The sequence below is a fragment of the Antedon bifida genome, chromosome 6, assembly GCF_963402885.1.
Source record: "Antedon bifida chromosome 6, ecAntBifi1.1, whole genome shotgun sequence".
Lineage (NCBI taxonomy): Eukaryota > Metazoa > Echinodermata > Crinoidea > Comatulida > Antedonidae > Antedon > Antedon bifida.
This window is the reverse complement of record NC_136231.1, coordinates 22,629,286-22,655,640: the sequence shown is the minus strand read 5'-3', so window position 1 is coordinate 22,655,640 and position 26,355 is coordinate 22,629,286. Positions and strand designations below refer to the sequence as shown.

Here is a 26,355-nt window from a genome sequence, read left to right as displayed (position 1 = left end):
GTTAGGCCTAGGATTGTTTGGTTGTTTGTTGACATAATTAACCATACAGTAGGTGTTTTATAAAATCCAAATAAATATGTTTAACATATTATAAAAAAACAAATCAATGTTTCAGTTTCAATGTGAATCAAATGTAGGCCTACTGGTGCTACCCTTTATTCAATCTGATTCAAATGACAGGAATCTATTTAGATGTTACAGTATATAAAACAAATAATAAAAGTTTATATTCTTGGTTCACCTTGTTGAAATATAACCTTTCATCAATCACCTCATTCCACTCATAAACATTCATTATTAAGTTGTTTTTTTTTCATACATGAAAAAAAGTACTATTGAACAAAACTGTTCAATATTCCACACCATGTGACCCACAATCGTCCAATAAAACGACATGAATTTATTTAGGTGTGTACATTATGGTATACACTAAATAACTGGAGGAAGAATGTACAGTGTATAGTAACAATAAACAAAAACAAATACTTCATGGTGTAATGAAAACTACATTGAATAATGGCACACACAAAAGTAAGATTATAACATTTATTTCAGCTGCAGTAGCCACTCCATTCTAATACAAATATTGGCACTATAAAACATATTTCATTAGCAATATATAATTTTATTTTACAAAAAAAAAATAAAAATTTAAACTGAAAGTTATTTGGTGGTCATCATACTACAATTAATAAACAACTTTGTCTTTAAATTAAAATATACTGCTTTATAGTGCCTGTATCGGCCAAATAAATCCTGCCACTTTAAACGTAATTACATTACAAGGTACAATATTATAGTGTAATTTAATGTGAGCTTTTTAGGCTATTAATGCAGTATAGATTTTTGCTGTTCATGTTGCGCATGCAGCCCATCATCGGAGCAAATCTGTACAGTTATACCAATCCCGAGTCTATTCTAAGTCCAAAATTGTAATGTCTGTTTTTTATTGTTAAGTAAGTCTAATATAATTTAGCTTTGATATGATATAGATATATTCAAACTAAATATTTATGTTGGTATTCGATCTCGTAGATAGGCCAACAGGGAAACTGTACCCTTGTTGAGGACAGCTGGACGTGGGTTGCGGAATCGGTTTCCATTAAGCTGCAAAGATCTAAATAGGAAAATATATAGACCAATTAAACAAGATGTTTAGGTATACGAACATTAAAAAAAATATAATGTATGTGATAGGCTAGACCTAGATACCCAATAATAACACATTTCACTCACAGATACATGCAATTACAGTATAGGCCCATTCAGGCTTAGTTAATTTACCTGGGAAATTGGTTTCATGGACCACGCTAATTTTAGTGGGTATCTAACTTAACCGGGTATATTATTTAGCCTGAACATGAACATGTAATGCCTTAACATTATTATTGCTGGCTATTAATAGTTCTTTTGATTATTTAAGATACACCACATTAAAAATATATTATTATATGTTTACCTGAGTGATTCTACCAAGCCCAGCTCTGGTGGAACCTCCCCTATATCATTATTGGTCATGTCCAGACTTGACAATTTCGGCAATTTTCTCAAAGATGTAACATCAATTGATGTAAGCTTGTTCTCGCTGACCAATATAACCTCTAGCTTACTCCATGTGTACACTACATCTGGTAGGTCTTTGAATCGATTGCTAGAGATGATCAGTTCACGCATCTCACTCATACTGCTAAACTCACTCGGTAAGTTACTCAATGCATTGCACCTATGATGAGAGCATTATGATTGTATTAACATACATTACTACTGTAATATGAGCACCTGAGACCATATTCACCATTCACACTTAGGATAAGGGAAACACTTACCCTTAAAATTAAATACAATTCAAGTGAAATACTTAATACTTCAGGGCAATATCTCACTCAAGTGTGATTGGTGAATATAGCCACTAGTCTTAGGCAAAGGCACATCATTACTTATAATATTGACAGGTTTGCATAGCAAATAAACACTGGTAAAGTCAGTTGCTAGCTATGCTATAACTGCCTTCTGTACTCCAGAATATGGTTGTATCAAAACATTCTCAACTTTACTCTTTTGAAAGCAAGGTTGTAGGGCAAACCTTACTTTACTATCCATCTCTTATTGTATACAGTACTGTTACATGATAGCGATTAATGTCTAATGATTAATGACTATCTTGTGATTATTAGATTAGATTAAAATAATCTAATAATCATAATAATAATTTAAAATGATTATAGTAGAAAAATCAAAACAATACATATGAAAGCCAACCACTAACCCTTACCTTAAATCAAGTGACGTTAGTTTGACCATCATTTGCATCTCCACTGGCATCTTAGTAATTTTGTTGAAACCCAAATTAACCTCTTGGACGGATTTTGATAACAAAATGATGCTGTAAAAAATTATTTATGTACTAGAGTAAAATAAAAATTTGAAACACAAATATGTATTCATGAATATTATTGAGCAATACAATAGGGACACATACACATCACTTGTCAGCAATACTACAGTGTAAAACGTAAGTACAGTACAGTAAAGCACTTAAAAACAAGTATAATTTATCTTACTTTTCAGGAACTTCAGTCAGAGCATTTTTGCTAAAATTCACAACAGTTACTTCATTGGTCTGTGCTGGCTCCCATAAGTCAATAGGAACAGAGTTTGCTTTCTTTTGGCTATTGAAGATAAGAATAAAAACCAAATCATAGTTAATAAAATAATGACAAAATGTATTATAATTGTCAAAGAATTTCTCAAATTGCTTCAGTTTATTGGAATTAATGGTTCTCAAATTATCTTTAAAGATTTGATCTTCCTTTTTTTCTACCTGTAATCAAGAGTCTTCCCTGACACAGTTGTAGTTGATCCTATTATACCAGATTGAATGTCATCACCAGCTCCAGTGTCATTAGTTGTCTCTGCTGGTTCTTCTTGGATCCTATCTCTGAGGTATTTCATCAGACCAACTGTCCCTCTCTGTATAAAAAAAAATAAACAAGCGAAATGATATCAATTCATATTCAAAGTGGAGTTCTTCTTTCTGTATCTCATATCTTTTAATTTGGGACATGATGATTCATTTTGTCCATATTATAATGTACATACCCTGACAATGTCACGTCGTATACCTCTCATAGGATTACCTTCTAATACTAAAGACTTGAGTAATGGAAGAGTTCCAAGTTTGAATGGAAGGCTGGAAAAATATAAAACACAATTTGATTCATTTTATCAAAATGTTAATGAAATGGAAACGCGAGTGTTATATTTCTCAACAATTAAATCTAGGTATTAAAACTTTCTATGAGTTACAAAGAAGAGGCCGCTTTTAGAACTGTGAACCAAACAAGGGGAAGCATATGTTTTAACATTACTGCAGCCAATCCTATTCAGAGGACACTCCTGAATGTGTCGGTTCTACTGTATCACATATTAACAACTCCCTGGTATCACCATCACATTTAAAATTGTATAATCTATCTATCTAATATAATTCTGTTTCAGATTTAATACTCACGTGCTTAGGTCATTGTTTGACAAATCCAGTCTATTGAGTTCTTGTAGAAGAATTATTTTTTCTGGTAACTCTTTGACTTTGTTATCCCGAAGGTCAAGTACAGAAACAGAGGTCAAATGTTCTAAATGCTCAGCAGTTATTTCAGATATTCTGTTATTACCAACATGCAACTCCTGAAAATATTTGTTTATAACATTTATTCAGCAACATTCACCCCTACAGTAGCTTGTGTAGTGCTAAACAAATTATGTGAAAATGTATTTGTGTGAATGTGTATGAATAATAATAGACATTGATAGCTCTCTAATGTCACAAGAAACCTGGTTCTAAAGCTCTGTCTACACTATCAAATTTTATGTGACAAAAATATGTGATGTGCCCATATATGGACATGATGGTGTCATATCACTACCATATTTGGGCATATCACTACCATATTTGGGCATATCACTACCATATTTGGGCACATAACACTTTTTTTTGTCAAACTAGTTTGATCCTTAAGATCTAGATTACACTTGTCTTTGTCCCCAACTTTGTCATTTTGAATGTGACATTTTTAAACTTCTGGCATCAGAGTGCAAACACTCTGACTGTTTTCACTGTCAGTGTCACTACTAATTGTGTGTAATAATTTACCTTAATTGAGGTGCAATCTGGTAGAAGTGGAAGATACGCGAGACGGTTGTGACGTAGGTAAAGTTGTTGAAGTGATGACATTCTTCCAACCTCTTCCGGAATCTGCTCAATTTGGTTATTATTTAAATCCATGGTGATGACATCTGCAATGAATAATATAATAGATGGATAAGTTATATATCCCATTCTACCACTATATTTTTTACTTAATAAGTGATAAACTTACTTTTGAGCATTCCACAGCTGTATGGAATACTTGTCAGTTTATTTTCTGACAAATTGAGTATACGTAAGCGAGAAAGCCCACCAATAGATGTGGAAATCACTTGTAATTGGTTGTTGGACAGGTTCTGTAACAAAGATAAATGTAACCAATAAGCCATAAAAACCACAAAAAAGTGTCTTTTAATGTTGGAAACAATAGCAAAATCAGAAGAAAATAGAAATTACAAACCAACTCTTCAAGGTACCGCAATTCACCAATTCCACCAGGTAGTTCTGTTAGCTGGTTATGTTGAAGGTTAAGAACAGTTAAACTGGTAACACGCCAAAGACTATCTGGTATACATGTCAGCTGGTTGTGGCTGGAAAGATAAACAATCAAACCAAGTTACAGAGGTTTCACATGCTACCTGGAACAATGGTTACATGTGGATATACTTATTAAACATAGGTACACACTAGGAAATTCTGTTAAACTGTTGATAATCTATACAGTAAAGCTACCTTGCATTAAAACGTTGTAACTGTTCCAAATCACCAAGTGCACCTGGCAGGCTAGTCAATACATTGTCATGAACCTATCACATTATTAGAAAAAAAAGTATAATCAGATAAATATGTAAACAATTTGGGTTTGACTGTACATTATATATCTCTACACATTAACAATGTTTTCACTTGGGCTTTTGTCATTATGGTGGATTCATGGCACTATATTTATTAAATGTTTGATTCCTGCTATACTTCTCTGTATTTTGTATAGTTAAATGCTACAGGTTATATTCATTAGTAACTAAAGACTTTACATCTAAAACAGTTAAAGCTCCAAGTTCTCGTATGTCATTTGAAATCTCTTGTAATTTGTTGGATGCAAGAATTAGTTTGGTAAGATCCGTTTGTTCCCACCAACGATCTTCTGTGTTGTCCAATGATACGGTCTTAGCTTCCTCTGGTACATCCTGGTTTATTCGCCATACAGCGTCTGGAACTAAGAGTAGACCAAATAAATGAAAACTAGTCATTCATAAATGACAACCAACGTAACAGCTGGTGCTGTATCATCATGACAGAGGAAAGCCTTTATTTTTATTGTTGTTAAGACAATGAAGGTTGCTTGTTAAAAAATAATTTGACAAAAATCTGTATCATCAGTCAGACAGCAAAAAAGATATGCATAATAAAATAAGTAAATATTAATTATTATTAAACACACGAATATTAGGCCTATATTTAATAAATTAATAATGTATAACAAAATCAACAGAATTGCTATTTATATGATTAATTATACTACTACTAAGCTTCTAGGCCTAGTGCTTTAAAGTTAATAATATTAAATAAATAAATGAATTATAACGCCTATGAGGCTATGGCCCAGCTACCTAGGCCTCCCTACAACACGCACACAGACAGCCAGCTCGCCGCTTGTCATGGCCTCTTACCGGTTGTTAACTCTCTGCTCGATAAGTTAAGTTGACCGCTTCGTCTTCCTTGCTTTAATAATGCAGCAGATACCCCAGAAGTAGGCTCTTGTGGTTTCTGGAAACCTGCTCTTTTGTTAAATGCCTGTCGTCCATGCTTAGACATACTAGCACTCAATAATAACACAAATTCTAACTCAAAATTTGCTTAGGAGTAGGCCTAGCCCTCTAGGTAAGTACACTTTCGTCGATTCGAAAAAAATAAATTTGGTAACGGTTGTACCGCCACCAACGGTGGATAAAACTTTTTTCTTGTTGCAGCAGTGTACATCATATACCGTCTAAACTATACTTTTTAGGCTACTATTAAATAGAGATAACGATGCAGAACAAATTATATATTTCCTGTTAGTATTTTGTATCAATATATTATAATAAAGAAAGAATTATGAAAATTTGACTTGTAGTTTTCGAAATATAGGATCTAAAACATCGCCAAAAAAATAATGTTTTTTAGCCACGAACGAAGTAAACAAATTGCGCCCTCAGTCTAGTCGGAAATTGTATGATCTATACTAGACTACACCATAATTTTAGATAAAAAATAATTACATAAAATTACGGTTTTCGCGCCGCTGCTCTAGATAGCCAGCTATGTCCTATGAGGACATATTCATTAATAAGCTGTTTCATAGCGGTAGCTTTAGTATTTAAGGCCTACAGTTTTGCTAAAATGGAAACTCGACTATAATTTATAGGTCCCAGCTGCTGGACCCAAAAAACGTCTGGGAAAAGAGTCTATGAGGGTTCACGGTTGAACGATTTTGGATTCTTGCCCTTTGATTGGTTGACGCGAATCAAAGATTGTGGAAGAATTTTCACTTGAACATTCTAGAGGGTATTCAGTTGCATGCCTACAGTTCAGGTTGAGGTTACAGACAAACAGTCTACAGCACATTAAAGTTAAAAAATTGACCATTTTTAAATGCCATTTTTGAATTAGTAGATTAATATTTTGTTGGCAAATAATACATTGTTGGAAAGGTACACATGTCTTCAAATGCTGTGTATACAATTAACTAGTGAAAAAATGGGCATGTGATTCATAATTAAAGAACTATCTGTGATTTGTATGTATCTTTGCGATTAAAGGACATCTTTTTAATAATTAATCATAAATTAATCAAAAGAACAATGATTAATTTTAATGTCGAGCAGCGTTTTTTGTAAGAAATATTTCTTGTTAGTAATATATTTTGTATATCAACATTGTAAAATTCAATGAAATATGATATTACATGTTTATTAAATATTCCTCAGAAACAACGTGACTTCACGGCACACGTGAGAAAATTCTTCCGCAATGTGTTGATTCGTGTCAACCAATCAAAGGGCGAGAGTCCAAAATCGTTCAACCGTGAGCCCTCATAGACTCTCTTTTTCCAGACGTACTTTGGGTAGAGTTTAGAAAAGTAGTAATTTAGTTTCCTAATGATTCCGTCCTCTGAAATATAACGGCACAGCGCGATTTGTTACTGTTTTTTTATGCAACAGGTTAATTCTAGTAAGCACTCTGATTTTACCACTACTGTTGTATAATTGTGAAATGCAATGCCATCCTGACTAGTGCAGTTTGTAGAAAGAATGATTAATATATGATAAATACATGAAGATTATGATACTGTATCATGTTTTTATTACAGGATTTATTGTTTTTATCTTATATATTATTGACATGATCCTTTTCATGATGTATTATGATGAATAACATATATATGAATATAATATGAATATTGTCAATAAATTTGAAAGATGGATGGAATATCATAAATGCAGTTGAAACGAAGATCAATACATCTGAAAACACAAATAAACATTCTTATAAAAACAAATTCACCACACTACTAACATACACTGCTTTATTCTTTCAAGTTAGCAAGAGTACACAAAGTTAGCACTGCAGTTGAACAATGCAAGCATATTATCTCTTCATGATCCATTTCACAATTATTACATATTTTTATATTTTTACAAGGATAAGTGACATACACTATTTACACATCTAGTACAGCAGGGCATTTAAATTTACATACTTTCAATTTCTTTACATCTATATACATTTGGAATGTTTCCACTAAGTGAATGTGCGACTAATTTTATGGTATTCTCAGTGTATGCACAAACCTTTCACCAAAGCCAGGCTTCCATTAAATCATTACATTATCTATCAGTGCAAAATACTCCCAATACCCAAACTGTTTTCTGTATTACATGACCTTGACTTTTTGTTAGTAAGAAAAGACAAATATAGTAAATATTTGATGGAAACCAGGCTATATAGGAGTTTGTGCTGTCTAGAATATATCACCACTACAAGATAAAACTTTTAACTCAATATTAACATCAAGGTTGAGTCATAAGATAATACTTAATCTATAATAATCAATTCACAAAATATTATCTTTAGTCAATTCAATAACCATGAAAGTGGTATTAGCTTAGATGGTTTTAAAGGGGTGGACAGTCTAGATTTGGCTTAATATTCTTAAAAACATCGCGTGTCATACCTTTAACTATACTAATATTAGGAATACAAAAAAAACTGAAAAAATAAACCGGAGACTAGGGGCAAGTTTAGTGTGGGCATATGTAAGGCAACAGCAACAATCTACCAATTGTACGGGACATAATCAATATTAATCAGGTTGTAATCATTAACTTCATTCATTAATTAACAATTTCAAGTTGTAAAATTGTTGTGACTATTGTATAAATATCAAACAAATTACATAAAAATTTAAAATAAAATGAAACACTAATGTTAAATGTTTATAAAAAAAAATGTATTATAATATAATTTTTATATCGCATATTAATTATCTTCAATATATAACCACTATCTGTATAAAAGTAATTTTGTAAATTAAAAGATTGATTCATTAAAATAAAAATATATATTTATGCTGAAATAATTATAAATACAATTTATGTGTCTTTCTTTTGTAATTTAACAATTATTCCAACATTTTGGCTTTGTGATTAAAGTACCATATTGCAAAAATGAATACAGATATAGAAACAAAAAAATCCAACATTACATTCTAGACAAAATATCATTCAAGGTACCAATGAAATGAATTTATGTCATTTTCTATAAATTCAAGATCAGATAAACTCATAAAACTTTCAGAAAAAAAACTCATAAAACTTTCAGAAAAAATTAGAAAATTGAACTTTCAGAAAAAGATCTCAATTTCTTTCAAAATTAGAAGATTGAACTTTCAGAAAAAAACTTAATTTCTTTCAAAATTAGAAAATTGAACTTTCAGAAAAAGATATCAATTTTTTAAAAATCTGAAAATTTTACAGCTTAAGCTAGTTGTACACTATTTTGCAAAACACATTTTTTTAGCATAGCTAAGTAAGTTTTTATTGTTATGTCTAAAAATCTTGATTAAATCAGATTCACTGAAATGAATAAAGACTAGGTCACAATATCAGTGCATGCTAGTAAATTGTGTACAAAGTTTTTCTCAATTAGTTTGGTAATAAATTATTTTCCATTACACCAACCTGGCTTAAATCATGGGTTTTATGTGAATCAATCAACATAGACAGAAATGAACAACATGCTCAACATGTGTAATGTTCATCTCTTTATAAGAAAACAGCTTCTTATAATAACATCCCACAATACTATGAGATTAGTAATGTAAAAGTATAAATATTGTTTTCGAAAAACAAATAATTTATGCTGAATACAATTCTTTCAACAGCTTACCTTCTACTTCAAAATCAGCCATAAAATATACAACATGCAAATACCTTATTTTAAATACCATTTAGAAACATAACAACAATGTGATGCATCTATATGCAAGTACATGTTTTACATTTCAATGGTCACACAATTATTACATGGAATTAAAAGTGTAATAATTATGTAAAATTGTTTTAATGCCATCCGGGAGCAACTAGATACTGTACAATATATTATACCTCCAATATCTTTAAAAATGTCTCTTTAGCAATGAAATAAAGCACAAACTTGTGTTTATACTGAAAAGAAACGCACACTGTTAAAGAAGCTAGTATAAAGATTACAAATTAAAGAGTATAAAATGATTATTATTTGTCCATTTTAGAATGAAAATTAATCATCCATGTACTAATATAACAATTAACATACAAGTTACAGTATATAACATGCATAAGTTTATATATCTTCCCAAATTTGTAAAATTGTTGTCACTGATTGATATAATTAATTGTAATAAAGCAAGGTAGATATCTTTGATCTTAATTTATCTAGTTTAGATATTTTTTCCTTCCTGAATTCGTGCGAAAACAAAGTGGTGGTATGCATGTGTATTAATATTTCTTTCTACATTTTGTGACGCAGAAAATATGCAACCAATCAGAGCTCGTGAATTTTGCCAAGTGGTTTAGAATGAAGAAAAATTTGTCAAAATAATTAACTAAATTTTTGAAATATTTAATAGACCAGTGTTCAATAAAATTGTTTGGAGGTGATTATAAAAAGGTATAAATGTATATAATTGAGATGAAAATATTACAAATTATTATTTTTCCAAGATTAATATATAAACATTACAAATTGTAAATAACCTACTGCAAAAATTCACTGAATTAGTCTCTTCTATTTTTCAATGTAAAAAAAATCATTTCCAAACGATTGTGTCCGGTCATTCTCTCAATGACAATATCCATTAATTTTCCAAGAAAATCTGCAATATTTGGTAAACGATCAATAGTTAGTTAGATATAGACAATGTTCAAACATTTTATTGTCTGCAAATAGTTCAAGAGTTTCACTTCAAATCAAACAATGAAGCTTTACAAACTGGTTACTCTACTATCAACTTCTTCATTTTTCTTTCCACTTTTATCTCCCTTTGAACTCTCTTTCTTGTCCTTATCAGCTTTGTCTTTTTTCTCTTTAACTTTCTTTTCTTTCTCTTTCTTTTCCTTTTGTTCTGATCTAGCTGTCTTCTTTTCCTCCTTATTTGTTTCATCACTTTTATCTTTTTTGGCTTTCTTATCAGCTTTAGTAGGCTTTGAAGGTTTTTCCTCTTTCTTTTCTTCTTCAACTTTTGCTTCCTCTTTTTTCTCCTTCTTTTCCTTTGCTTCAGCCTTTCGTCTTTCTTTTTCTAAATCTTTTTCAAAGCGAGCTCGTAAAAAATCTGGTTTGGTACACCTTCCAAATGAAGATGTCTTTCTAAGCAGAAAATCAGTTCCAGATTCAGACTTGCTTCTCACATGAGGTTCCAGGTACTCAGACGACAAAGACATTTTTTCTCTATCTGGAGAGAGTGCTCTTCTTAAAAGAGGAGAAGGTGGAGTATCATGAGTTCTTTTATTCAACTTCTTTTTCATTGGTGAAGCAAATGATAAGTTCTGAATTGGATATGACTGAGTCAAATTAGAACTGCCAGGTGAATGAGTATGAATTGCAAGTGGACTTGAACTCCTCACTGGTGATGTTGGCATAGGCGAAGGACTTGGAGTCCTTGCTAATGGCGAAACAGGTATATGTCCCACAGATTTTCTACGATGTCCGCGATTCCCAATAGATCTTTGTGAAAGCAATCCTGATAAACTGCTTGGCCTCGAAGAAAAGTGTGATGATGCCGGTGAATTTGGTCCACTGGAACACGGCGAACTATTAGTAGAAGATGTCCGGTGATCATCAGTAAGTGCACTGAATGGAGAACGCTGTGTTTTCAATAACGTTGGAGAACGTGTTACATAATCACCAGCTATTCGATGAAGTGAACCAATACTTTTGCTTCCGGTCAAAGGTGAAGGCATATGGACATGAGATCCTTCAACAAGGCTACGTCGATTCAGACTTGATCTTCTCACAATAGAACTCCTTCGGATGTCTCGTCTGCGATTTCTTTTTTTTCTCTTGGCCATTTTACTGATGGATGGATTTCTTTTTCGGCCACCACTTTTGATGGTGGTGTGTTCAATAGGTAAAGCACGTATGCTCAGCTGATTTGTGGTGCCAGCTATAAGTTGAATTACTTCGGTATGAAGTAGACCCTGAACAGGTTTACTGTTGATATGTGTAACAAGATCATTCTTTTGTAATCCTGCTTTGTAAACATCACTTTCTGTATCAACATTCTGGAAGAAAATGACATTATGTTCAATTACTAAAAATCTGCTTTAGTAATGCAGGTAATTTCATATTTTTATTTAAATAAATAAATGTTTTTCTTGATTTTGTATATTTTTACATGTTCAGTAAAAGTTTGATTTGATTGATTTGTATTTTAGGAAATTGTTTTAGAGGCCCCTGAAGTCAGTTTTCTGTACCTACTTAAAATGGGTCACCTTTAAATATGGTTGAAATAAAAAACGAAAATAATCACATAAATTAAATATAACATTTTAAAGCGTACCTTTACAATGTGGTGTATTGTGTACACATTAGTATCACCAAGGTAGACTCGGATGGCCGACAGCTCGAATCCTAACCGTTCCTTCCGTCCTCGCTTTTGTATGATGATAGGTGGCTTCAACGGTCCTATGGCTGGTGAGAAATCTCTGGAAGGTGATGCATCTCTGGAACTAAGACTTGATTCTATTGGTGAATTTAAAGGAGAAGGAACTTGGAGGTCTTCTATGTAATTAGAAAAAAAAAGGACAAAACACACAAATGAAAACACAACAAGGAAAGTCAATCATGCAACAAGGTTGAAATAAAAACATCAAAGGAAAATTCTACAATGAAAAGACAAAATGAAATAAAGCCACAGCAAATGTTCACATTAAATATACCTATGGTTCTTATGTTCTGTTCATACTATTACATTATACAGTAGTTTGAAAAATGCCATATAATATACACATATTGTGCAGGATATAGACTGGACAAAATATAAATTAAACAAACATGCACACAATATATAGTAACAATCATCAAAAGCAAAGAAAAAGTTATAAATAGTATGATTAAAGTTAGCTTATAATTAGTCAGTAGCTTTGTCGTTATTGCTTTTATGTAAATGGAAAATTTACTTAATTTGGTGAAATCTGACATTGGACAGGATTTGAACTGGCAGGACCCTGGGATTAATAACCACAAAGCTACTACTCAAAGCAAACTCCACTATACAATAAGGTAAATTGAATTATAAAAATTGACTCTTTTAATAGTCTATATACGTACCTGGAGGAATGACTAATGAAAGAGTGTTAATTGATGCAGACTTTGTAACTGATGAACGAGACTTTCTAGCATCTCCTTTAGGTGTTGATATACAAGGCCATTCTACCATGTCCTCCTCCAGTGAGATGGAGAGCTTGGGTAGCATATCCTTAAGACTCGGCTTTCGCATTAGTCGACGCCGCGTTCTTGGAGAGTTTTCTGTTGTCTCGCTCGTTGAAGAATCAGTGTTTGAACTGCGTAGCATGCTACAACTGAAAAGGAAATTGAAAACCATAAGAAAATAATGCAAATACAGATTTTAGCAAACATAATATAGTAAAATACAGGGCCTGGTTGTTAGTAATGACGAAAAGGTGAATCCTTTACTTACAGTCTAGGAGAATTTGGAGCAGAGCTATCAGTCTTGAGAAGGGAATCCTCTTTCAAATCTGATGATGTATCCAAATCGGTTTCAGTGCATGAATTCGCTCGTTCCCGTTTTTCAGAATCATCTGATGACTGTGAAAGGCTACTGTAGGATTTGCTGAAGCGTGGTGAGAGAGTCGAAAAATGTGAATAATCTGGAAATTCTTCATCATCATCATCTGTCTCAACTGTGTGGTTGTATCGGTCGGAACGTGCTGTTAAATTAAAAACAAGACATTTTTAGAGACTGTATTTGCAAAAGAAGCTTGAAACTTTAGTCTGATGTTGGTGTTAAAACAGAAAGATAATGTATAAAAACACAGTACATTTTTTATGATTAACTAATACCCTTTTCACATCTGCATAAACTGTTACAACTTGTAACTAGTTGTAACCAGGTTTGATCTCCCTACTTATTACATGTTTTCACACATGCATACTTGTGAAAGAATAGTTGCGCGCTATTTCGTTACTATGATTGGTCAGTTAATACCAAAGCAATACATGCACACACTCGAAAAATCTCGGAACAATCTTGTTGGTGTGTTTTTCTTCCAAGATTTCACAAGGAACTCCTGTGAAATCTCTGGAGATTTTCTACAAAATTGCCTTCACATTATGCAAACCTGGTTTAACTTGTTACAAGTTGCAGATGTGAAAAGGGTATTAGTTCCCCAACACAAAACTACTTCATAGTATTATAATTATTATCCTGTTGGTAAAATTTAATCAAACTTACAATCAAAGTAACTGGTGTCATCCTCTCCCTCAAGTGCTGGTATAAACTCCACCTTCTGCCTAAGCAGTGAAGTCCAATCAAGTTCATTAAAAAACGGATGTATCTTAACTTCATGTGAGCCGCCAGTACCTAGCCTAAACTTGGCTTCTTCATTCAATAATTTTGTTATAAGATCCACTGACTCTGGAGTTAACATCTCATCTTCCTCTTCTGGCCATTCCAACTCAACTAAAAATGGTATAAAATAAGTAACGATTATTTGTTCCTGAAAATGAAAGTTGTGGTATGGGCTAGGTCTAGAAGTCTAAATCAAGAAACTGCAGACGTGGAACAAATACAATAACATTTTGTAATTGTAGTTTTTTTTGTGTAATTGTAGTTCAGTAAACGTAAAGATTAGTTTTTTATTAGATAAAATTGACATGATAAACTATACCATTTGTTGCTTGAAAGAACAGTTCATCTGGAGTGTCACCAAAGAATGGAGGACATCCTACAAGAAATTCATAGAGGCAGATTCCCATAGACCACCAGTCAACCGGCTTGCCATATCCCTGTCTTAAGATAACCTCTGGAGCTATGTACTGAGGTGTACCGCATACTTGCTGGTCTTTGAATTGTGCAGTATCTTTATCCAGTGAGTCCTCAAACAGATTTGTGGTTACTGATGAGAAAACAAATAATTATAAATAGTTTAATTGTGTATACATAGTTTTCCTGTCAGTGCCACAGTTCCAACGATGTAGTGTCTCAAAATAAATAAATAAATCTGTCATCAATGACCAAGTTAAAAATAGATTTTCTAAAAGTTCACAGTCCTTGAAGCTATTTTCAATTATACGAATGTAAAGTATTGGATTAGTCAGAGCAATGGGGTCATCAGGATGTTTGTAAATGGACTTCATAAACAGGGCTTCATATTTAATGTTATACACAAAAACCATTATAAAAACTGAAAGACTGATAATAAATGCCTATAAATAAATTTGTCAATACTTACAGCTCATGATACCCATTCTGGACAATCCAAAATCAGTTAATTTGATGTGTCCTGTTGATGTTATTAAAAGGCTATCAAAGAGATACATAAAAAGATTATGATTAATAAACTATAAAAATACAGATATAATGTGGTTTGTTGTAATTAAATCAAACAGAAAGTAATAAAGGCTTTTGTATAAAGTATTCTATAATGCAAATTGAATGCCAAAAAATATCTAATATAATAATACTTGTTGATAAAAATCGTTATAATTTATGAATTGATAGGAACTTACTTATCTGGTTTGATGTCCCTATGTACAATTCCATAACTATGTAAATATTCTATGGCTAGTACTGCTTCTGCAAAATACAACCTAAAAAAACAAAACAAAAACACACTCATATCTTGCTGTTGTCCCAAAATAAGGAGTTATCATTTTCCTATTTTGTGAATATACTGTAAATTACTGTGGAGTAGCTTTGTATCTTAGTCTGTGGTCTTGAGGTTACTACATTCGAGTAGGGAAAAACATCTAACAGAAAATTGTGAATCAACAACAAAATGTTACCAGACAATATAAGTGTTCATTACCCTTTATTATCTATTAAATGTACAGTATGTTAAAATATTAAGAACAAAAAAACTTTTTTTTGCCATGAATAAACCGATTCATTTATTGCTTTTTCTATTTTCATAACACAATGACACTACATCAGCTGAAGGAAATTAAATCAAGGACACTTTTCAGTAATCGTAACATTTAATCATAAACATACTAAACAATTAAAAGTACTGACAAATGATGGAAAGCGAAAAAGCATCCAAAAAACCTTTAGTCAAGTTGATATTAGATTTCTATCATTGCTTTTGACAGCAGGATATATTAGCCTTAAGGGACAACCTCTAATAATATAGATCAAGAAAAATACAATCTCCTTCAAAGAACACCACAATGACAAGAGGATCGTGTCTTGAAATGGTGAATGGCATCAAAGAGCATTGCCTCAGGCTACCTACAACTAAGATTTCCTGCCATCAAACAGCACGCACTTAGGTTAAAAAAACATAGCTTATCTTCAAAACTATGCAAGTTTTATATTTTTTTTAAATATATATTTACAATTTGGACAAACATAAAATGACTTTTTCTTCAAATAGGAAACTTTAAAAGGACTTTTTTTTATGGTTATTATGATTTCTTATGTTTATTATTATTATTATATGAAATTACCAATACCAAAGCATTATGAATGTTTTTACATGTGTATAAGAAAGTTATTGTATGTATTATATTTACCTGGCAGTATCAAAGGGTAGAGCACCAATATTCTTAAGTAGTGTTGCAACATCTCCTCCTTCTACATACTCCATCACAAGGCATAAATGTTTCTAAAAATAAGAAAGTCATGATATTTTACTACAATGATCAATAATCCAAATTATTTGATACTTTTAAGGAATTCATGGTTTATGTAGAGACTCTCATTCACTGGGTTTCCAGTTCTTTCTTTTAATTTTTAGATGTTTTGTTTCAAGTTTTCTGGGAGGAGTAAATTTTTTGGTAGAGTTGATGTCTTTATCAGGAGAAACAAGAATTGTTAACAATACTGTCCAGAAGCTGTTTTAGAACACAAGTACACAAATCTGAATCGATTCAATCATCAATTTTTCACCAGCTTCAATTATACCAAGATCAAAATTAGAGATAACAATGATAGCATTAATCACATCATTAACTTGAGTGACATCTTCATTGGTTTGATTTTATAAAAGCAGGAAACAGCCTTCTGAAACCTAGCAATCATCAAGGAAAGCCTGTGCATCCTGTTGTATGTTCACAAGTAAGTAAGTAAGTAAGTAATATTTATTGCTTTCCAAATACAGTACAAATATATAAAACAGTATAATGTAAATGAAATAAAAAGAGAAACATTAAATATAAAAATACAAGACTAGACAAAAAAATAAGCATGGAAAGCAGGGGATGGCCCTTTAAGCCCAGAGGCTTGTTTCCAAAGGGGTCCCCAACATAATAAAACAAAATTACAATAATTTTACAAAAATATAGATCAATTATTATTTTATACAGTATTACAAATTAATTTAATTACATTGATTTATGCCGAATTCTGATAATCATTATTATTATAAAAATATCTACTATTATTTACAAGAAAAGTCAATCATAATTTAGGTCTATATAATTTGCATATTTGTTAATAAAAATTTCTTAAGAGTCCTTTTAAAACTATTGTGTGTAAAAATATTTTTTATTTCTATTGGTAATTTGTTGAAAGTGGGTGACAAAATATTAACTAACCTTCGTCTCAAAGCTACAGTACATTCCAACAACAAATGGATTCTCTGCAAACGAGAGAATGTCCCGTTCTGCAAACACCTGTTCGACTTGATTTCTTAGTACTAGGTTGTGCTTACATATTTTCTTCATCGCAAACCTTTGTTGTAATCTCTTGTGTTTCACTAGATACACAGCCCTGTAATGCAAAGGTTAAAGTTCATTGCACATGGAACAAGTATATTCCTATAATACAGTAGAACCCCTCCTTTATATTCTATAGGGGACAATTTCCTGTGAAATGAACGAGGGTTATAATCATGCAGCCAACCCCTATTCAGGGTACAATCTCTATTATAAGATACTTTGTTGGTCCTAAAGATGTCCCCATAATAGGAGTTCTACTGTAATCAGTAGTTTATTTTCACAAAGGTTTATATTTAATGGTTTTAGTATAGTTGTTATTGTAATATAATATAAACTCCATACCCATAGGCTCCGTTACTAATGATTTTCAAATTCTCAAAATCATCTTCGCTCGGCATTTGTAAACTATTTCTCCTTTTGCCTTTCTCCTTAAATAACAAAAAAAATTGAAATATTACAATGAATACAATATAATGAATATAATCATATTGTTTACAGAATCTTTTCTGGTGTTTATTTATTTAGCTGTTTTGTACAATATTTACTGTTTTTATCTATTGGCAATTTCTGGTAAAAAAACGTGTTTCAAACTAGAACCCAGGAAAGGTCAAAACTGAATTATAAGTGAATTCTGAATGACGTTGGAATGGAGTCGTCTGTCTGACAGTGGTAAAAGTCAATCTATTTCAATACCCGATATCAATTAGGCGCTTTCTGACCTATAATCCATGTCATGGCTAAGTTCTTCCTGCCTAGATAATTTAACAGACAAATACTTTGCCAAAGTTCTTTTTTGTATTGGAATTGTAAAATTGTTAACCAAAAAAAAAAACTACATTACTGTGGATGACAATGCAAGTTTGCAGGGTTGGGTAAATAATTCAATTAGTGTGAGGGACATTCGGCAATGTCCATCAATCAGTATGCATAACATATACCAATAAATCAAATACAACATATAGTATAAAAAGTGATATGAGCAACCTAGATACAAAGTTAGTTCATATTGAATGTCTTTAAAAAAACATTTCTCTAATGCATGATATACAGTATTGTATTGTAAGATTACATTCTAAACATTCATTTTAACCATCGATAAAAAAAGCAATGTGTTTTGGTCCTAAAATATAGACACTACCAAGATCAATCAACCAAACAGCTCAAATTACCTCTTAATGATATTTAAAAGAACTTTCTTTATTTCACTTACAAAAGAAAAAGGAGCATAAATTAAACTTATAACACATAGAAATAGTATTAGTAGGTTTGAAAACAATGTTTTTGTTAAAAAAATAACTACTAAAATAAATAATAAATTAATTAAATACCTAATATTTTACCAATTAAACTAACCTGTTGCTCAGGACTGCTGTCACCACCACCATTCAAGCGTTCTTGTAAACACAAGCTGGTCGTCATTTCTAGATTGAATCGACATCGAAAAGCAGTTAGTTTATTCAATTTCATTATTTATCTTAATAACTTAACTTAACTTGAAGCATCTAAGTATATATTTAAGTAACCCTATCACAGTTATATAACTTTCTACAAAGTTTTCATAAAAGGAAGTGTCTATATATAGATTTGGGAATACACGGTGTAGTTCTTACAGGGATCATTCCTATAAATAAGGAAGCCATTGCTGTAATACTATGACGTTCAGCTATTGATGTAATTGTACAGATTCCTTATATAATCCAATATAATGGAAATTACAATACTTCTACTTGGTAAGAATATTAGAAATGTTAAAAAGTGTCACTGGTTGATATAGAACAATACATTTTGTCATTGTCATGTCACAGAAATAAACATAAGACATTTTTTTTATACAGTATAACGCTTTTGGACTCCACTATTTAGTTTAACCCTAAAAATTACAGTACAGAAAAGCTTTTAAGTTTTTTTTAATCTTAAAATCGCAAAAGCATTAGGTTGAAATTGAAAAATAAAAGTGGTCTGAAAAGGTGAAACATTTGTCAATGTTCGAAACAATAGCCACTAGTATCTTCCAACGGGTAAATTCCCTTCCCATGAATAAACCTAAAAAAACCATTATAATAATTATACATGTGGTTTTATACAACATGACATCAAAATGTCTGTCATAATAAGGACAACTAACCTAGTGGGTCTTTGGTAAGTCCAAGCTGGTTGATGATGTACTGGGGGACATCAGCCGTTACCCCCTTTTTGGCATGTCCTTCAGCTGCTTGTAGAAAATCATAGAATCTTTCTGGATCAAACTCCTAAAAAAGAAAACATTTTTGTTTTCATTTAAATTTAGTTGTTAATATGCAAGCCTATCAAAGAGTGATCTCTTACTATACATACATACATTATTCTGGCTATGAGAAAAGTACTGAGCAGGATTTAAAACTAGGAAATTTATGATTAAAAGACAAGCATACAGTACATACAGTAGAACCCATATCAAAGGGACACCTTCAGGACCCAATAAGGTGTCCCTTAATAGGAGTGTCCCTTGAATAGGGATGTCCCAAAGGACACTTCAACTGCAATTTTACTTTTAGATCAATGTCTATGTTTGTATTTTTTCTATGTTTTTAATTTTGTTATTTGAATATTAATCTGTAATTAATTCTTAATGGTTGTGAACTATATTGTATTGCAAATGTTTCATCTATTTTGTACAGTGCTTTGGTCTCTAGGAAGAGTGTTAAATCGTAATAATAATAGTAGTAGTCGGGCTACAGTGGCATCTATGTAAACATAGGTGGGTTTACATTAAAATGATAAATAATAATAACAGTCAGTAGGCATCAACTGAAAATCCATTAAAAAACATTCTAAATGTATGTATTAAATACATAATGAAACAAAAATATTTAAAAATCATTTGCTATCCTTACTAGACATTCCAACAATCGAGCAGGCCTTGAAATAATTATCAGCAATTCACGCATGATTTTGGAAAAAGATTTTGCAGTACTTTGTGATCGACGAGTAGCCTAGAAAATAGAAGAAAAAAAATAGTTTTTAAAAATAACTTATAAATCTTAAAAGATTTAATTATTAAAATATACTAATATATAAATATCACAAATTGTTCTAATTAATAACTTGCTTTTTGTCATAGAATTAATTTTACATTAGTATTGGAAGTCTCTAAATTGTATTGATTTAAAACGGACATATTTCCACTTAAATAAAAGAATGAATAAAAGAAAAAAAAAAGAAATATTTGATTAAAATATGCAGGAAGAAAATCATTATTAACTACATTACCTCTTCTATTAATTTATTCAAATGTTCTGTTAATTCCACAAAGTAGAGGGAGGAGATATGACCTTCATGTGACCTTTCAAGGCAATTCCTGGCTTGTTCGATAATCTGATGAACAAGGAAAGTGTAGACAGCATCTCGGCTCTCCTTCTCCTGTGAATACTCTTCAATAAATTTCTGAAAAATACAAATATACAAGTTAAAAAGTTGGGTTTTTGTTAATATGATTATTATATAAGACTTTATACCATACATTCTAAGTGTCTCACTTTTGGTAGCAATGTCCATGGAGTAGGGAATAATTATTCTTTACTCCATGCAATGTCTAACTATAGTTTCCATCATCATTCATTTATTAGTGGAAGAGTGTGTCTATTTGTCTGAGAGTCTACGCTACATAGAACCTCAAGAACATATATTGCACATTTTTATTTGCATATCTCTCAGATTTTTAGATTTTGTGTTCCACTTTTTAATACTGATTTCGGATACATTTTCATAATCTGAAAGAAGGAAACCCTACGTTCAGTGACAGGACAAGTTTGACATGGTGTAAGGCCTCTATAATTAAAAAACCAGGACATGTCAATCGTATCATCGATGACATTTAAGAGAATATCCAGAATATTTTACGAATCTTAAGCAGAAAAATCAACAGTGAGAAAGATTTTGAACACATTGTATAAACGGCAATGAAACATAAAGTATTAACTGTAGTAATTAACAGTGTCAGATTATAAATGTAAATCACCTTTCGTGACTTCCTTACAACCATACAACGATGACAGAGTGCAAAATGAAATCATTATAAACTACACATTTCAGTGTCTGAATCACTATTGCGTTTATTGATCATATTGTTTTAGAATTAAATTTATGATGTTATTTAGAAACCATTCTGACTGCAACTAATATTTTTCAAAATGTACCCAATTTTGGTGGATTCAATGGACTCAATTATCCTTTTTTTAATAATTAAATATACAGGCCTTGTCCTTTAAGGCGAGTGAGTGCGATCACTCACCTAACACATTACTAAACTGTCCTTGAGGAGTGCGATTTACAACACGCTTAATTTTGGTAAACTTCTACACACCAACATACGAACAGCACACCTACAGCAACCCTGAATGTATTGAGGAGTTCAACTATACTTTTCAAAAGGCCTGAATATAGGAGAATATTGACTGCTGTAACATTGTTCACACTCCCCTTGTTAACTAGAAACACTTTCAATTTTTTAACCTAGACTTTTTAATAACAGTGTAAACTATGCAATGAAAGCCCACAGGTATGCTATGTGTTGAGTAGACTTGGATCTTAGGGCAAGATTAAGTTTACACTTGAAGTCTAATGTCTACTGAATGGCGTATCCTGAAAGCAAGCGCATGTGGAGGAAGACATCTAGTCAAAATGTCTGCACAACAGCTTAGAAATGAAACAATTTATGCATAGGTACATAAAAAGCTTATTCAAAACATGTTAATAACGCAGTTTACTATAATGTATTAATGAAATATTGCATAGGATACATTACATATGTTTAGGACATACGGTTTATTTAGTCATAGACATGGTTATAATTTATTACTCTTCTTAGCACGATAAGATATTAAAGTACATTTAAAATACTTATAAGAAAAACATTTAAAATACTATTACGTTTTTTGACCGCAACTCAAAATCCAAATCATGGAAATTCTTGTGACCCTAAAATAAAGTGGATATGGCGGAAATACCAGGGTTGTAGTAATCAGTATGGTTTTGGAGATCATGCAAACATTTTGTGTTTTATTTGTGTACTTTCCTTCTACAACACCCATCTTCTTTAATCCAACATTTGATATTTAGGTACTTAATAATTTAGCAAAATGGTAGATCTTACTGTATACAGCAATAGTAAATCAAAATAGTATATAAATGTATTTTTAAATTGTGCAGACAGTATTATTTGATAATGGTCTAAAGCTCTTTCTACACTATCAAACTTTATGTGACCAAAAAATGTGGTGTGCCCATATATGGACGTGATGATGTCATATCTTATATATCACTTTTTTTTGTCACATAAAAACGAAAGCTTTTTTTTATTGGGATATCCTTTGAATTGTGAATGACTGAAATAAAAGGTTACATTTTTCTTTGTGTCATATAATTTGCAATGAAAAGATTAAATGTCCAAAATCAATAGTAAGTTCATTTAATTTAGGTCAGAAAGTATAATGGTCAGTGATATTTGTTGATGACAATTTTATTGTAAAAGCATAAAAATTTGTCAAGAAAAGGAATGTTTGATCAATACAACATATCGACCTGGCTGTAAAATCTTTTCCGGAATATATTACCTAGATTGGTATATTTTTGTTTATTATTCGTATATGGCATACAATATTATTAATTCTTTAATTTCAAAATAAATAAATTCAGGCGGCCATCTGATAAAAGATAGCACTGCATGGTACCTATATTTACACTTTTAAAACTTTCTTCCCCACAATATTTTCCACTGCAGTGCATTATTTTTCTGGTTAAACTGTCCATATAATCTTTCTTTACAACCAGAAAAAAACAGTTTTTAACTTGAATAGTTCAGCAACTACTAGTCTGACAAATTAAAATAATATCACCACTATCTTGACAAATGCGTGGTACTATAAAGCACAATTTAATTTAAAGCGTGTTTAAATCAGTTATTTCAATTTCCAAATATGCCCACTATGGAATTTACCATTATAGCTAATTATATTTAATTTCATTGAAAAGTTCATGTTTGTCATTCTCTTATCTACCGATGTACTCAATATGATTTCTTTAAAAAAATATATTAAATAAAAAATATCGGTCTAAACAAAACACTTGTATTTCACAGAAAATAATCTAATAGTTAAAGAATAATAATAATTATATTGAAATTTTTTTATATCCTTCCATTTGTGCCAAGCTTGTTGTCGTGCAAAAATAGTTAATCTTATGTTTTTAATACAGACATCAAAATGAATTTAGATCAAAACTGAAACATTAACTGAATTTAATAGTTAACATTGATAAGCAAGTCATTTAGGCTTTGTCTCATGACGCCTACAAAATACACAATTGAAGTTTTCTTGAAAAAAGTGTTCTCAATTGTCATTGTTGGATTGATACTGTACGACTGGATGAGTGACATACAGTACAGATCCTGTCAAAAGATTGTTAAGATATATCATCAGTCCTTCTTAAATCTTAATGCACTGGCTCCATATAGTTTATTTAAAATATATAAAAATTATTGATGCTATCAAATTATTCAAAACATGAACGTCGTTTTTACATTAAATTGTATAAAAAAAACATCCTAAAACAAGACAGCAGGAATCTAGAAAATAATAAGTAAAAGCAATGCATTTGCTCAAAGAATTCATCGATTTTGTTTTCGCTTCCAATATTACTGTACGATACTAATTAATGATGACACTTACCTTTAATTCTGTCTCCATCTGTTGTTTGGCCTTTGGAAACCTATCTTTGTATAGACTGTTCATTAGAAGTACTTCAGAATCCAGACATATACTGGAAGAACTGGGGCTAGCACTATGTGAATGAGAAAATAAGAAAAAAATATTAATTACCGGTAAGTAGGATAAACATAAACATTTCATTGTGGAAACACACATTATTTTGACTTTATGTAATAACTACATCAATGGAGTGTAACAAACATGTCAGTACATGTGTACAGTACTGCAAACATTCCTGTTGGGATAGCTTCTGTAATTACTCCAATGTTAAAATTTGACTTTTGGATTTAGAAGCTACAGTACCATCATCTTTCTAAACATGATGTTTGTTACTTCATCATTTTTGGTGTTAAACATTTAATAAAAAAGTTAGGCAAGCAAACATAACCAATTCATATTTAGTAATACTGTATCCTTATAGTAAACATTCATTTCTGAAAGCATAACCATAATATATAAGCACTAATAAAATTCTAGCTAAATGCAGTACCTGGAATTACAGTAGTAACAAAATTGTTGTTGTTTTGCTATCTCATCTAAAACCATAAGTGAACCACCCACCAACCACAACCTACCATATTATATCAGATTGAACTGCATACTTAAATATACTATTTCAAGGGATGTTGTAAAGCAAAAGGACTATGTAATTGTTAAAAAAAAGTATTAGGTCAATTTGTTTTGTATTGTTTTCAGGTTCGTCATAAGCCAATTATAGCCCAGACAACATGGTAGATATTTATATAAAGGAAACAATTGTCAATCCTTGAAGTACGAGACCTTGTATCGGAAGTTGAAGACAACTATCTTTATTTTATGTTGGTAAATTTAACAACCAAAACAAATACATTATGTTTACTAGGACAAGTAAAATGAATTATTCATCTAAGTCTTAATAAGAAATAATGATATGTTTTATTTATTTCCAAGATGCGCGACACCATTTACGTCATATTATAATAAACCAATAAAGAGTAGTTATGTGTTTTCAGCTTAAAATGATGCAAGTTGATCAACTAGTGATTCATTTTAACAGAAACACAACTAACCAACTAATGTATAATAATAAGTACACGATCCAACTCTCCTAAAAATAATAGATTATTATAAATCATAAAGCGGATTAGTGGTTTGTAAAAATGAAAGAAAAGTCAACCAATAATCAATCATCTATTTTCAATCGCATGGCATTACTCCACAAACATTAATTTTGTATGGCGCAATAAATGTTTGTGGCTAGGGCATGTGATATTGAATCAAATGGATCCAAACGCATACAGTACGCTAAAAAAAAACCCGCGTTGAGTCAGAACATGAATTCTGCACAAGAGTACAGGTATAAGATCGTGATCAACTGCGGAATTACATCTAGAATAATTTAATAAATTAAATAAGTTAATAGTATATAAAACTACTAAACAATGATACAGGTATGGTTGCCCTTAGTTTGGTTCCTCTTCAAATAGGAGGGTCGGAATGACCCAAGAAAACCTTTGTTATAGCATCTACCACTTTCCTTCTTGTAAAAAATTGTTCACAAAATATACCATAATTGGTTATGTTACAACATGAAGGTTCAGAACTTTATAAATGACACATTTTGAACAAGGACTTGTGCTGAACAAGGATTTGTGCTAAATAAATAAAAGGTTTCACATTATATTTATTCTGATCAGGGTGAAAAAAACAGGATGAGGTGATATCAGGGTGGCCCTGAAATGTCAACCAGTTAATCAAAGACATAATGAGTGCGCCAGTACAACAGCTTTTGAAAGAGAAGATTACACCCTTATACAAAAGTTTTCTCTAAACATAATATAGCTTTTTAAATGTGGTCTAAAATCAACATTTAAATACCTGAATAATATGATAGAAATTTCATAATATCCCCTCTCAATCACCTCAGTATGACTATAGAAAAACTGAGGTGACGGAAATTAAAAACAGAATTCAGAACAATAATGAGGCTACAATTTATAAACAACCAAAATTAGAGCATTTGGAGCAAACAATTACATCTCATCTATTTACAGTGTAACATTCTCA

The 26,355-nt window shown here is 31.3% G+C and overlaps 2 protein-coding genes across 11 annotated transcripts in view; both read right to left on the bottom strand.

The window, feature by feature from the left end:
• Nucleotides 1-532: 532 nt before the first annotated feature.
• LOC144844335 (leucine-rich repeat-containing protein 40-like) lies at nucleotides 533-6,036 on the bottom strand. Its single transcript, XM_078701195.1, has 13 exons — nucleotides 5,815-6,036; nucleotides 5,179-5,360; nucleotides 4,877-4,950; nucleotides 4,605-4,734; nucleotides 4,377-4,500; nucleotides 4,151-4,293; nucleotides 3,512-3,684; nucleotides 3,100-3,190; nucleotides 2,822-2,970; nucleotides 2,562-2,669; nucleotides 2,273-2,383; nucleotides 1,460-1,723; nucleotides 533-1,117 (listed from the first exon to the last, which is right to left on the bottom strand). Exons 1-13 carry the CDS (start codon nucleotides 5,957-5,959, stop codon nucleotides 1,012-1,014), a joined length of 1,800 nt encoding a protein of 599 aa, XP_078557321.1. The 5' UTR covers nucleotides 5,960-6,036; the 3' UTR covers nucleotides 533-1,011.
• Nucleotides 6,037-7,685: 1,649 nt separating this feature from the next.
• The window catches only part of LOC144844810 (microtubule-associated serine/threonine-protein kinase 2-like), a 71,461-nt gene continuing 52,791 nt past the window's right edge, over nucleotides 7,686-26,355 (bottom strand). For 9 of the 10 annotated variants that reach the window (XM_078701877.1, XM_078701882.1, XM_078701879.1 and 6 more), the window contains 16 exons: nucleotides 24,271-24,382; nucleotides 20,816-20,989; nucleotides 20,440-20,538; nucleotides 19,692-19,815; nucleotides 18,920-18,987; nucleotides 17,909-17,994; nucleotides 17,444-17,618; nucleotides 16,421-16,512; nucleotides 15,416-15,496; nucleotides 15,139-15,209; nucleotides 14,575-14,802; nucleotides 14,139-14,366; nucleotides 13,365-13,614; nucleotides 12,995-13,245; nucleotides 12,225-12,445; nucleotides 7,686-11,946 (listed from right to left, as the gene is read on the bottom strand). In XM_078701877.1, the coding sequence (XP_078558003.1) occupies nucleotides 10,651-11,946; nucleotides 12,225-12,445; nucleotides 12,995-13,245; nucleotides 13,365-13,614; nucleotides 14,139-14,366; nucleotides 14,575-14,802; nucleotides 15,139-15,209; nucleotides 15,416-15,496; nucleotides 16,421-16,512; nucleotides 17,444-17,618; nucleotides 17,909-17,994; nucleotides 18,920-18,987; nucleotides 19,692-19,815; nucleotides 20,440-20,538; nucleotides 20,816-20,989; nucleotides 24,271-24,382 (3,556 nt within the window). In that variant the 3' untranslated portion in view covers nucleotides 7,686-10,650. The remainder of the gene's footprint in view (nucleotides 11,947-12,224; nucleotides 12,446-12,994; nucleotides 13,246-13,364; nucleotides 13,615-14,138; nucleotides 14,367-14,574; nucleotides 14,803-15,138; nucleotides 15,210-15,415; nucleotides 15,497-16,420; nucleotides 16,513-17,443; nucleotides 17,619-17,908; nucleotides 17,995-18,919; nucleotides 18,988-19,691; nucleotides 19,816-20,439; nucleotides 20,539-20,815; nucleotides 20,990-24,270; nucleotides 24,383-26,355) is intronic. The other variant, XM_078701880.1, reaches the window with a different exon arrangement.